The sequence below is a fragment of the Arachis stenosperma genome, chromosome 1, assembly GCF_014773155.1.
Source record: "Arachis stenosperma cultivar V10309 chromosome 1, arast.V10309.gnm1.PFL2, whole genome shotgun sequence".
NCBI lineage: Eukaryota > Viridiplantae > Streptophyta > Magnoliopsida > Fabales > Fabaceae > Arachis > Arachis stenosperma.
The window spans coordinates 5,739,614-5,754,280 of record NC_080377.1 but is presented as its reverse complement, the minus strand read 5'-3'; the positions used below and the strand labels follow the sequence as shown (position 1 = coordinate 5,754,280).

General features: G+C 30.0%; 1 protein-coding gene and 1 non-coding gene across 2 annotated transcripts; one reads left to right on the top strand and one right to left on the bottom strand.

The window, feature by feature from the left end:
* Nucleotides 1-5,677: 5,677 nt before the first annotated feature.
* On the bottom strand, nucleotides 5,678-7,952 carry LOC130946653 (uncharacterized). The gene is made up of 4 exons (XM_057875482.1): nucleotides 7,560-7,952; nucleotides 6,669-6,761; nucleotides 6,430-6,564; nucleotides 5,678-6,092 (listed from the first exon to the last, which is right to left on the bottom strand). Exons 1-4 carry the CDS (start codon nucleotides 7,791-7,793, stop codon nucleotides 6,051-6,053), a joined length of 504 nt encoding a protein of 167 aa, XP_057731465.1. The 5' UTR covers nucleotides 7,794-7,952; the 3' UTR covers nucleotides 5,678-6,050.
* Nucleotides 7,340-7,411, top strand: TRNAG-UCC (transfer RNA glycine (anticodon UCC)). Its single transcript has one exon. It is a non-coding gene; the product is annotated as a tRNA-Gly (tRNA).
* Nucleotides 7,953-14,667: the final 6,715 nt, after the last annotated feature.

The window sequence follows — 14,667 nt, the reverse complement described above, 5'->3', positions numbered from 1 at the left end:
AAATTTGTTTTTTTTTTTTAAAGAAAAGTAAAACGACGCTGTTTTAGAGCATTACTGTAAACTAGTTACACCCTTTAAAAATCGGACCGATTCTTTCGGTTTACTAGTTAGTAATATATTAAAACAGAGTTGATGAAGATAGTTTTTAGATGCATTTTTAGTTTTTGACTTTCTACTATTATGCCATGTTAGCTTAAGTGGCTAATTTACATAATTTGAGTACAATTTTTTATATTTATATTATGTCATAGGATTCTCATTATATTTTTATCTCTTCATAATAACATATCTTTATATAATGTTATAGAATTCTTTTTTAACCTTAACTTTTTATATTATCTTACCCTTTATTTTTTATAGGTTACTGTTAGGATTTGGTTGAATTAGTCCCACATTGCTTAGGATAGTAAATGGAGTGGGTGGCCTAGGCTATAAATATGAGGCTAAGTTCTCCATTTGTTTTTGCACCAGTCAGAAACACTTTAAGCTTATATCTGATTTTTCTTTTCCTCTGTACTCTTTGATTAGAGAGTGTTGTGAGGTGTAGTTAGATATTTGCTTTGAGAGAGTGTGGGTGTACTGGGGTGCCGGTGTTAGAGAGTAAGAAGTCTATGTGTTGTAACAATTTTCACATAGTGATATTCTCTGGTTGTCATTTGACAACGGCCGTGGTTTTTTCTCCGGTAATTGGAGTTTCCACGTTAAATTCTTGTGTTGTGATTGTGTCTATTTTATTTCTCTGTCAAAGGTGTTTTCTCAAGGGGGAATGGTGTATTATTCCCAACAAGTGGTATCAGAGCTTCGGTTCGGTGGGATTTATTCTTAGTATGCACTGTGGTTGCAGCCTAGTCTGACCTTCCACATCAGAAAAGAATTTTGTCCTGTGACTTGAGGTTGATCTTTGGTTGCTGTTGTTGTTGCTGGAAGGCAGTGTGACACTGTGAGAGTGCAGTTTGGAAAGGTTCTGGCTAAGGAAAGACTTGGTATTTAAGTGTGTCCATTGTGACCCACCTCTCTTTCCTGGGGACCCTTCCTAGTGCACGGTCTACAGTTGAGTTATACTATTCCAGTATACGGTTGCAACAATGTCAGGATATTCAAGTGCTGTGAAGCTTGAAATAGAGAAATTTGATGGAAGAATCAATTTTGGCTTGTGGCAAATACAAGTCAAGGATGTGTTGATACAATCAAGTTTGCACAAGGCATTGAAGGAGAGGATCTCTGGTATGAAGGATGAAGATTGGGAGGAACTAGATTTGAGAGCTGCAAGTGCTATTTGCCTGTGTTTGGCTAAGAATGTTCTTGCAAATGTGCAAGGAATGAAAACAGCCAAGGAACTTTGGGATAAACTCGAAGGGTTGTATCAGGCAAAGGGCATCTCAAATGGTTGTTATTGAAGGAGCAGTTCCATAATCTACGCATGGATCACAATGTGAAAATCTCCGACCATCTTAGTGCTATCAATGGTATTGTCTCTGAATTAGAGGCAATTGGAGTGAAAATTGATGATGAAGATAAGGCACTGAGGCTCATATTGTCTCTTCCTTCTTCCTATGAGTATATCAAACCTATTTTAATGTATGGGAAGGAAACTCTGAATTTTGAAGAAGTTGCCAGTAAGCTCATTGCTGAAGAAAGAAGAATGAAAAATGAGGGTAGCACTTCATCAGATTTGGCGCTTGTAACTAGAAGTGACAATTATGGAAAAGGAAATCGTGGAAGGAGTGTAACATGCTGGAAATGTGAAAGCCTGGGCATGTAAGGAGAAATTGTCCAGGTAATGCGGTTTCAGAAAAAGACTCTCAATCTGATACTTGCAATATTGCTCTCTCTATGAGAGAAGATGATGTTCTCTAGAAGACAAGAAGTATCCTCATGGTATTACCGCACTGCCATGGATAAGGATAAGTTGTGGCAATCGGGTCCACAATTGCACACGGGTATTGGTTGGCGTTGAGATGCAAGGTGTGTGGCGGAGTTAGGTCGATGGCTGAAGAACTTCCAGGAAAAGCCAATTTGGAAGTTGCACCATGAATTTTCAGCAAGGTTTCGATCTGTACCAAGGCGAAATGCTTGGAGTGGTCTAATTCCAAGTGAGTATACTTTCATGGTGGAGTATGATAGTTCTCTGAACTATGATTGTCGGTATAGACAATGGCAGCAAAGAATTGTCGGTGTTGACAATGGAAGCTGAAGATGTGTGACTATTTCAATCAAGGTGGAGATTGTTATGATTTGGTTGAATTAGTCCCACATTGCTTAGGATAGCAAATGGAGTGGGTGGCCTAGGCTATAAATATGAGGCTAAGTTCTCCATTTGTTTTTGCACCAGTCAGAAACACTTTAAGCTTGTATATGATTTTTCTTTTCCTCTGTACTCTTTGATTAGAGAGTGTTGTGAGGTGTAGTTAGATATTTGCTTTGAGAGAGTGTGGGTGTACTGGGGTGCCGGTATTAGAGAGTAAGAAGTCTATGTGTTGTAACAATTTTCACATAGTGATATTCTCTGGTTGTCATTTGACAACGGCCGTGGTTTTTTCTCCGGTAATTGGAGTTTCCACGTTAAATTATTGTGTTGTGATTGTGTCTATTTTATTTCTCTGTCAAAGGTATTTTCTCAATGGAGAATGGTGTATTATTCCCAACAGTTACACTATTGCTTTCAATGTTAATGTTAGGGACGGAGACTCGTAGAGGGTAAAGGAGACAATCGCCTCCCCCTAACCATCAATTTTTCTCTACAAATTATACATAAAATTTAATTTGGCCCCCTTAAATATTTTATTTTATTTTATTTTAAATATAAAATTATTTTTTTGACCCCCCTCACATTGAGGCTAGCTCCACCCTTGGTTAATGTTAATTCTTTTTAATATGTATAATTTAATTAAAATCTAATTCTTTCTCTTCTCCTTTCATATATACTCATCACTTATTCTTATATTTACTATATAAATCAATATTTACCTCACATATTTTCTTTATCTTCTCTCACATAACACTTTTTTATTTTTAATATTGGATTAACAATGGTGTTTTTTTAAAATGTGATCTAATGTGGTATTTTTCTAAAATGTGGGATGATTTAATGTACGGAGTACAAATCGGACCGTCCGATTTTTAAGAGGTACAGAAATCGGACCGTCCGATTTTTAGGTACACAAATCGGACCGTCCGATTTCTGTACTCGGACCGTCCGATTTGTGTTGAAAAAATTAAAAAAATTTGGAGTACACAAATCGGTGGGTCCGATTTGTGTACTCCCATAGTTTTGAAAAACACAACAAATTACCATGTTAAAGTATAACACCCATTTTACTACCATATCAAAATTTTTTAGCCCTCACATAATCTCATACCTTTTTCTCTTTCTTTTTGTCCCTATCCATTCTTACTAATTTTTTGCACAACTAAAATTTGGTTAATGATCATAGTTTTTATTTTTATTTTTTTAATTTTCTAAATATATGTATTAAGTGATTGTGTGATTGTATTCATTAATTTTTCTATTTCTTTGTATAATTGTATTCATGAATTATATAGTGTATTTATCGCCTATATATCACTTCTTTTTTTCTTTTAACAATTTTTATTTTTTTAATATCATTTAGTTGTAATAATATTGTTGAAAATACATGTTATCATATTCATGAAAAATAAAATTAGAAAATTGAATATTATTTTTAATTATCAAAACATTAATAATATTTACTATATAAATCAATATTCATTTTACACATTTTTTTTATTTCCTCTGATATAATTGCATACCTCTTTTTTTTCTCCTTCTCCCTTCTTGTTAATTTTTTGCACAACTAGAATTTTGTTAATGACCATAATTTTTTTTTTAAATTTACTAAACGTATGTATTAGGTGATTGCATGATTGTATTCATTAATTTTTTTATTTATTTGTGTAATTGTATTCATAAGTTCACTTTTGTCTTTGTTGCCTATATATCACTTCTTTTTTTAACAATTTATATTCTTTTAATATCATTTAGTTGTAATAATATTATTGAAAATACATGTTGTCATGATTTATGAAAAATAAAATTAGAAAATTGAATGTTATTTTTAATTATTAAAATATTAATAATATTCATACTTAGCTTGTATTTTATCTAATAGTTTCATCCTTGTACCATAGTATGTTTAAATATAATCTAAAAAAAGATAATAAAAAATAAAATAAAATAAAAGTAACTATTTAAAAAAATAAAAATAAAATAATTATATGAAATCAAGTGAATAAACTTCAATTTAATATTTTTATTACTTATAGTCTAATCTATATATAATTTTATCTTTTATAATTATAAAATTTTGAATTATTTTTTATTTCAAATTATCATTTATCATCAACCGTTATAAAAATTAAATTAATTTTAATATGTTGCTAAATAAAATTTTAAATTTTTTAATCAATTAAATTTAATTCATATTATTATTCAATTGAATTACAAAATAACAGTCAAACCTAATTATTATCTAAAACGGTATTTTTTTGTATTTTTTTTTGTTGAATAATAATATTATTAAATTATATATAAATTGCCAAACTAAATAAATGTATTGTACAATATTTTTTACAAATTAACTTCTAAGTTTAATATTAATTTACATATGATCTAATATATCTTAAGTAATATATATAGTATTTTAAATTTATACTATATAATATAATTAATTTAGCTCTTCGCGCATCGTGCTAGTCTTAATCTAGTCTGTAATGTACTCTACACATATAAAATTTAAATAGTTATGTACTTATATCTCACATAAATAAATCAAGTGATCATGTGATATTTGAATAATAGTTAATGTAGTCCTTAACATTTGGGCCAAATTTTAATTTAGTCCTTAACGTTTCAAACATCTTATTTTAATTCTAAAATGTTTCAAACGGATTCAATGTTCTAGTGAGTGAGTGAAGTGAATGTTAACAATATTTTTAGTTATGTCGTATCTTTTTATTTTCGCATGTTAGAGAAACATAACCAAAATTTTCATGTAATACTTTCTCTTTTCATTCTCCTTTTCATATAAAACCTCAAATTTTAGCATTCAATCATTAATGCTCCAAAATCAAAGAAAAATTTTTTATATTGATAATTGTTGGAAGGTAGTTTCTCTTACTGAAATCGAATGTTATTGTCTTTTCAATATATTAATTGTTCGTGTCAAATTTAAGAGTGAATGACATTGAACCATTTAAAATTTTCCGGGATTAAAATATGATGTTTAAAAACGTTAGAAACCAAATTAAAATTTAACCCAATCGTTTAGGATCAAAATAGTACTTTAACCTTTAATAATTTATAGTTATGATCAACTGTACGTGCGTGTTTATATATCTATATTCTAATTGAATCTTGTTATATATTGCATTCTAATTCTTCAAAATTTTGCTTGTAGTTGTTCATCATTGGAATAGAGAGAGAAACAATCAGTATATGATATCTTCAAGCAGAGTCATGGTGTGTGATTGATCTATGCATGTAATAAAAAGTTCTCCCATGTGAGAGAAGCTGATACTATACATCCTCTAATTATCCATGTGCAATACTACTATATAAAGTATTTGAACACAATCTTTCTAAATATGAGTGTTGGTCCTCTTCCTAAGAATTAGCTCAGTTATGGCAGTTAAATGCTTACCTAATAAGAAAGAAAAATGTTAGAACATTTTAACATAGATAAATTTCCAAATAGTTTGTTATTAATAACTTAACACTAAGAGAAACAATTTTTTGTTTGGATGAACATAATCTCTTTTGCTATTAAGAAAACTAGCATAATAAGGTTACATGAAGTTCTAGACACAAAACATGAAGAAGGGTACAAGCTATGATGAAATGTATACCATCCATTACACCATACTCAAACACAAATTAATAGCATTGAATAATGAATCCAAATCACAAGTCTTCTTTATTTGTACTTATTTGGTTTACAACTTCAAGGACTACTTGAAACCCTCCCCAAGAAAAACAAGCAAATGATGCTAGTTCATATTAATCTCTTCAACGGCAGCAATTCCTCAGTTCTTCAATTGTCACTCCTCTTAGGTTTGTCAGAATTGAAACTCACCTGAAATATATTCAAGTGAGAGCAAAATTTTCAGACAACACAAACACAGTTATTAACTTCTTTTATATTTTAATTCTTTTTTTTTTTAATTTAAGTGGGTCTGACACAAGTTTTTGGACATGTTCTTAAGCTCAACAATGCTTAGACTATATTTGATAAGTATCTCTTGACAAAAAGTATAGAAACATGAAGAAAAGTTGTGTTTGTATCTCTATTCCCCCGATTCTCAATTTTTGAATGAATTGAGAATTAAACACATTTTGTTCTAAGATGTATGTGACAATATGACATACTTAGATTCAATTAAAGATCAAACTAAAGTGGTAAGGTATGTTACCTCAGTTGAAGGAGCTGGAACCCAGTCATTGGTTGCTGGATTGCACTTGCAAGATTCATGGCAAGCAATGTCATTACACTGCTCTATGTGGAAGCATTTCCCACTTTTCTCTACTTTGATGAACCCAGTTCCTGTCTGTAATTAATCAAGTTCATAAAATAGAAATATGAATGTAATTTGTACATGAATCTGTGAACCAATTTGAATGTTGAGAAGAATGCAAGGATTGGAGTGAATACCGTATGGTGGTTCTTGTCCACGCTGCTGAGATCTTTGTAATATTCTGTTTCCACAAATTCTTCTGGCACTTGACCCCCATTGCAAACCAATTTCTGCATACAATTTTTAAAGAAGAAAAAATATATTGCAAACATGTTAGTTATAATGAAAGTTTCTGTTTTTTTTTTTTTCAAAAGCAATATATCTACTATTGTTGTACTAGATAGCTACAAGAATTACAAAGCATTGTGAATTAAATTTATTCTCTCTTAAATTTATGCAATTTTTTTCATTACAAAATATTATCGAAAGTTATCAGTGGTTATACCCATAGGGAGAGTGATATTGTACTTTGAAATCAATAACACCACTCTAATTTTTCTAAGTTACCTTTCATTTTTTATTATTTTATTTTTCACCGGGTAACATTTTTTTCTTACATTTATTTTATATTTGAATTAATATTAATCAATTTTTTTATTTTTCTACTGTAAAGATATTTCTAAAATAATATAAATATTTATTGATTTCGGTACCATATGAAGATTAATATAGTATGAACATTCACGTGAAGTTATTTTCAGCCCTTGGCTGATTCCATAAATTTCACTATTGCCATCTCAATTTTTAATTAATATCTTCATGCGACTAATTAGTTACATTCTATATATGCAAAAACACTGACCACATAGCGTTTGTAGTCCAACGGTTAGGATAATTGCCTTCCAAGCAATAGACCCGGGTTCGACTCCCGGCAAACGCATTATAAGTTTTTTATAAAGAATAAGGGTAAATTGAAAGAGGAAAAAAAAAAACCTAAAATTCCGAAACATGAAACCTAAAATTCCGATCTCTGTTTCGATGAACAAATCTGAAAATTGAAATTAATAATCATTTAAATTCTGACTAACCTGTTGTGGATCATTCTCGAGGCGCTGAAATTGTTCGAATTCCGGAATTGAATCGTTCTTGGAGTTTGATAAATCATCGACATATTCAGAAGCGTATTCACTTCTTTGAGGCTTTGTGTGCCTCTTTGGAACGACGCCATCGAAGTACTCTCTGGCCTCTGCCTCTATTGCAAGTTCTTCCTCAGCGGATAGATGAACATCACTCCGATTTGGCCTTCCCGAACACTTGTCCATTTTCCTTTTCTTTTTCTTCTTCTCTTCTCTCTCTCTCTGTGTTTGTGGAATGCAATATGATGATGATAACTTGGGGGTTTCGGTGGAAATAAAAAGCGTCTATGAGGTGTTGCTTATTAGGCGAGGTAGATATTTTTGGCGATGACAAAGATTACAATTTTATGTAACACGTACGGAAAATAATATCAGGTTTGAGAAAACTTGCAAAAATATCTAAGAAATCTTATCTATTAGGTGGCTGTTCTAGTGTTCTTAGTTGGTGGCTTTTGTGGGGCCAAAGGTTTTGAGCGAGATTGAGACTAGTGAAATTGGAAGGGAAGGAAAATAAATTAAAATGAGAGAAGGGACCGTAGAATACAGCAAAATTCTTTTAAAAATTATATTTTATTCAGTTTGGTTTTGGATGGTTGAAATTTGGCCGGAGGAGAAGAAAACAAGAGGTAAAATTATTTTCTACATGCGTACAGGTGGACCCAAATCAGATCGGATCGGATTGGATATGGTCAAAAATTCGATTTGATTCGCACAATTTCTATAAAATCGGATTGGATATGATATTTGTGTTTTTAATGTCGGATCGGATATTGGATATATCTACATAATTGAATATTCTCTTTTTAATTATATTTTTATGTAAAAGAAATTCAATAAAAACATTTTTTTTCACACTTTTAAATTCAATAAAAGATATTCGCGATCCGATCCGTAAAAAATGCAGCCTATTCGATCCGATCAGACTACGAATCAGATCGTATCCTCAATTTCGAATCGGATGCAGATATTTATCGCGGATTTACGAATACGATCCGATCCATAAAAATTCCTATCCATAGGTATTTGTGGCTCTGTGCAACGTTAATACTGTTATTAAAGCTTGGTAATAATAACTATGTAGAATTGGTTAAAACTTAAACGTTACTCTGTAAACTAAAAATTTATAGTAAGACGTGTAAACCCCGGTTAAATTAGTAGATAATTAGTCAATAAATTAGTTTTTAATAAGGAGGATTAGAAATGTGAATATTATATCAAATTAGGATAGAACTCATCGAAACGAGAATTTTGACACCAATTTCAAAATAAAAAATCCAAAATTAGATCGAACGGACCGAACCGATTAAACCAGACTCGAACCGAACTGTCGGTCCAACCGGACCAACCCTTTTAAGTGAACCCAAGCCTTCGTCCCCCTCATTTTAACGTAAACGAAGCTGAAAGCTTCCCAGGGAAAAGAAGAACGAGACATTCCCGTAAACCCTCACGTTAACTTCCGTACGCCGTAACTTCTCCGTCCGAGCTCCAATTGCCGCATCGTTTGTGACCACGCGTTTACCGCGTCGAGCTCTTCATTTCTACCGGAACAATTTCATAGGTAACTCGTTATTTCACACTCAGCCTTTATTTCCCCCAATTTTCGAGTTTTGAAAAGGAATGTTGAATTTCTTTGAGTTCTTATGTTTTAGAATCCAATTAACTTGAGGAAAACGTTCACTCTTACTTATGTGAAGTTTGGGTAAGGTGAAGATATGATAATTCTATTTTAATTTCATTAAATTTGAGTTTTGAGTATTAAATTGGGTATATATGTGTTATAAATGTGTATTAGGTTGTGAATAAATAATTGGAGTTTGAAATTGTGAATACTGGAACTTGGAGGAAGCGGATTAGTTGAGGTTTTGAGGGCTGTGTTCTTTTAAAAAAATTGTCTTGGAATAATACTTGGGAATCAGTTAAGGTATGATTTAGGTTTCTTGCATTTAATATATAATGTCATGTGAAAACTTAGGCTAGATGACTATAGGATAAGTTGGAATGCAGGTGTATGTTTAATGTTTAGTAATTTGTCGATGAATATATTTGGTTGAAGTTTATTGGATAATTAGTTATTAATTTTGGATGGTGAATGTTGTTATGTTAATTTGGAGAGAATTATGGTTGAATGTTATTGTTGATGAACATGGTTGGTTTGGTGCTTGTTGATTAACTAATGATTTGGTAAATTATTGATTTGAGGTATAATTATTGTGGAGGTTGTTGTGATAATGGGGTATTTTGTGTTAGAAGCCTAGGATTAGTGAACTATGATCCTTAGTTGAATTTTAGTCGTTGGATTTGAATATTGTTTGAGTATAATTTTGACTTAAGGTAGATTTATTGTTGTGATTGTTATGATGATGAGGAAGGGTAAGTTGAATTGAAAAGAATGCAGGTTTAGACCCGAAAAGGGTGGCAAAGTCCGAGTTTTAGAAGAGATGCTGCCAAAATTTTATAAAAATTAGAGATTTTGTTTAGATGAAAGAGATTTAGATTTAAAGGTTATATGGTTTGAATTTGAGTTATTAAGAAATGAGTATGTTTTAAGTTTGAAGTTTGATTCTTAGAAAATGATGAATTATGTTTTGAATTGGAACTATTGACGGAAGGAATGCGAGGTGTGATAATGAAGGATAATGATTGAATATGTTTAATGTATGATGATGAATGAGATGCGATTGAGAATGATGTGGATGTTGATAAATTATAATTGATTTATTTATATAGCTTATGAATTTGAATGATCTGAGATACGAGATTTCCTGGATAAAGTGTCGTGGCTTGCCACTATGTGTACCAGGTAGAAAACTTGATACTCTATTGACCCTACGACGTAAGTGTGACCGGGCAGTGCACTATATAAATTCTCGGAAATGTTACCCCCATTAAGCAATATTGATTATTTGAGATAAAGCTATGCATATACTCATGGGGATGCATGTCGGGGGACAGTCTAAGTACAATTCAGACTTGTCGGGTTGGCTGGATAACTGACAGATGAGCCTCATCAGCCGTAGGACAGACATGTATCATCTGCATATTACTCGAATTACTTGCTTGTACATTAGTTGGGTGTACCTAACTGTATTTACCATGTTAAATGTGTAATTGTTACCTGCTGTATTTGTAACTTTCTTGTGCTTGCTTATATCTATTTAACTGTCTGTGAAATACTGAAGGAAGTGGAGGTATAGAGGAACGTCAATATGGGGTTTAGACTTAAGGTTAAGTTAAGTCAATTTTAGATACTCTTAGAAAATCACCTTTTATGGTTTCTGTTTAATACATTAAGCTCTATAATCTGAGTGTCGGCGTTCTAGGATTGCCTCTGGCATTCCCAGGACCTTATATATTATGTGTGTGACACCTTTACCATACTGAGAACCTCCGGTTCTCATTTCATACTATGTTGTTGTTTTTCAGATGCAGGTCGAGAGGCATCTCGTTAGGCGTCTGGACTCTTGAAGCGGAGTGGTTGCTGGGTAGTTTTGCTGTACAGTGATGTATATATGTGTACTTAATTTTCTCTCCACATAACTTGTTCTTTTTTATCCTCTTAGAGGTTTATGGAGAGGCAGGATTGTGTATATGTACATTTGGGTTTTGGATATGTATATATATGTATATATGTGTATATATTCTCCGGCCAGTCCTGACTTCACAAGCTGAGTCAGGAGCTCGTTATTTTGTATCTTTGACTCTCTGTTCCTGTTTTGGGTTATTTTACACTTGACAGCTGTAGCTTTCTTAACACGCAAGTTAACTCGTTTCTCGAGCGCTACACTTTTATTTTTTCGCGATTTTTGTTTCCTCTATTCTTCAAGGCTCCTAGCATATTATAATTCTTCTGCTATTATATATTTACATTTTATTTTAGAGTTCGTAATACCACACCACCTCCGCTTTACGACTTAAGCGTAAAGCTGTAGGTGGTAGAGTGTTACAAGACGAACCAAGATATGAGTTAAACTGTTAAAGTTTATGAAAATTGAATCCGGATAATTTACATTAATAAAATAAATGAGTCTTAAAATTATATGGATCTTCTAAATATAATTTAATTTTAATTTGCTGAATCAAATTAAATTTAATTTACTATTATATAGCTGATTCAATTTATTATTTATATATAATATGTCTTATTTTTAAGTTAATTATTCATTAATTCTAAAACAAAAATATCATTAAAATAAAATATATAAAAATTAAAACAAATAAAAATAAAAATTAAATTTTATATTTTAGTTTAAATTTTAAAAAATGTATATCTTTACAAATTTATGAATTTAAAATAAAATAATAAATAATTTTTAAAAATTATTAAAAATTATTGTATGACTCATTAGTATCTGAAAAAAATCATTAGTTAATATAAAAATATAGTTTAAGGTGGTATAGAAGTTAAAACTTGATTTTTTTTTTCAGCGTTAAAACTAACACATAATATTATCAAAGTGTTTGTTTTACACTTAATTTTAAAAATTAAATAATAATTTAATTGATATAATATTTTAATTATTTTAAATTATATATTATATAAAAATAGTTTGTTTTTTTATATTGTATTATTATATATTATTTTTTATTTTAAAAAAAATTCAATTTTTAACTTTCTTGTCATTCTGAAGGATTATATTTTATATAATTTTTTAATATTAAAAATTCTGGTAACAATAATTTATATGCTAGTGAGTAAAAAGATAATTTTTTATAATTTTTTAAAAGTTATTTATTATTCTATTTTAAATTTCTAAAATTGTAAAAATATAAATTTTTTGATTAATTCGATTTACATACATATGTTGTACCAGTAATAAATCAAATCACATGTATTTAGTATAAATCAAATTAAGTTAATTCGATTCGGATAACACCATCTACGAAAAGGTGAAGTGATTTTTTTTTCCGGCCGCTATATAATTCATCTTAAAATTTTAAAGACGAAGAAAGAGAAGAGCTGTTATCTAAATCTATTATATTATTTTATAAAGATGTCATTTATGTTTTAAAATTTATTTTTTGGTCAATTTTTTTAAGAATTTGTTATTATTTAATTAATTTAAATATTCATTTTTATTTATAAATTATTTAAAAAATTAAAAAATCTTTATTATTTATTTTTTCTCTAAAAATTAAAAAAATATTTAAAAGATATTTAATTACACTGCCATCATAAATGGATTCTTGTGATCACTTTGACGGTCGTGACTCTCTTTGGATCACGATTCCAAAATGCTTGGATTGCTCCCAGGTCGAACTTTTTATTAGTGTATCGTTAATTGTGTAATTTTAAGCCTCATTTATTTTATTCATATAATATTATCCTTAAATCTGTTAGTTAACCGGTGAAATTAGAAATTTAAAACTTAATTTGCGATCCAATCAAAATTAAATTAAATATAATTAAATAATAAAAACTCATGTAAATTTATTTTGATGTGAAATTAATAATTGACAATATTTAAATAATTATTTAATCAAACATATTAAAATATTTAATAATTTTTAACTATTAATTTCACATTATACGCAAATATATATTCACGTAAAATTAATATATTTGTGTAAGCTAAGAAATATTTTTTAAATTAGTTTTCATTTTATTATTTTAAATCAACTAATTATAAAAAATTGAATTAGTTCGACCATATTATCAATTTACTGTGATTGATTTAGTGTACCACATATAGATAAAAAATAATAATTTTTTGCACTAATATAATTACAAATGTTGTTAAGATGTAACTAACATTGACAGAACACCTTCAAACACCAAAACCAAATAGAGAAACTAATGGCAAAAACAACAAAAATGAAAATGTGGTAGAAATCTTGATTAGTTATACGTTGTTTATTTTGAATAATGTTATAAAAACTTGTAAAATATAATATAATAATTCATGTGTGTGTGCTCTCTATCCATTTTGTATATAAATTGTGTGCTGTAGATACAAATTATATTTGTTCAGATGTGTATATATGTGCAGAAACTAATAAAATATCAAACGTTTGGTTAGATGAGTTTCACCACAGAGATATGCTAATGAAATTTCTGCAAGTGATTTTAATGCCTAAATGGAATTTATGTCTCAAAATATTTATAAATATAATATTAGAGATATAATTATTTATTTTTTATTTATTGTTATTGTTGAGAGTTCTCGTTTTTGAGTAGTACTTAAGGGTGTATATGGGCCGGGTCATACTGGGTTTGGCTTAACTCAGATCTGATCTGAAATATAGATCAGGTCTAATTTTTAGACCTTAATCCGATCTTAGACCCAATGAAACTTACATACCTTTGGGCTGGGTGAAAACCGGATAAAAACCGAATCTTTAGCATCTAAAAATCACCTAATCTCCCACCATTATTTTACAATTTACGTAGTAAAATTCACTTAAAAAATATAACAAGAATCAACAATTCTCTAAAATTAAAGTATAACCATAATCAATATTAATATTGTTTAATAACACTAAATATTTAAATCAATACAAATAAGACAATATTATACATTAGTCTAAAATCTTATGCATTTTTAACATAAAACATTAACTTATAATCTTATAATGACTAATAACACAAAATATTAATTGTGTATGATGATCGGGCTACTGGACCGAGTTCGGGTGGCCCGAGTTATGACTCGAATCGACCCGAAATAATGACCGGATCTATTTTTGAGATCCTTACCAAATCCTAAACCCAATGAAATCACACTAAATTAGTCCCTAAAGTGTTCGGGACTGAACCGGACCGGGACATATACACCCCCTAGTAGCATTACTGAATTGCTTACAGCTATCTCTCTGATAGCCTGATGAGTAGCAGAAATGATCTTTAAAGAAAAAAAGAAAAGAAAAATCAGATTGGAAGAAGTTGGGTCAATTAATTCATCACATGGTTGTGCTGAGTAGAAAGATTTTGCCCACACATTGGAATATTTAGTCATGATGGCGTTACAACTTACACAAGATACGTCTTTATTTCCAATATAAGAGCAGCACATTATTGAGTTTCTAATGGTTTTGGTTAGGCTTTTAAGTTTTAGCACATAAT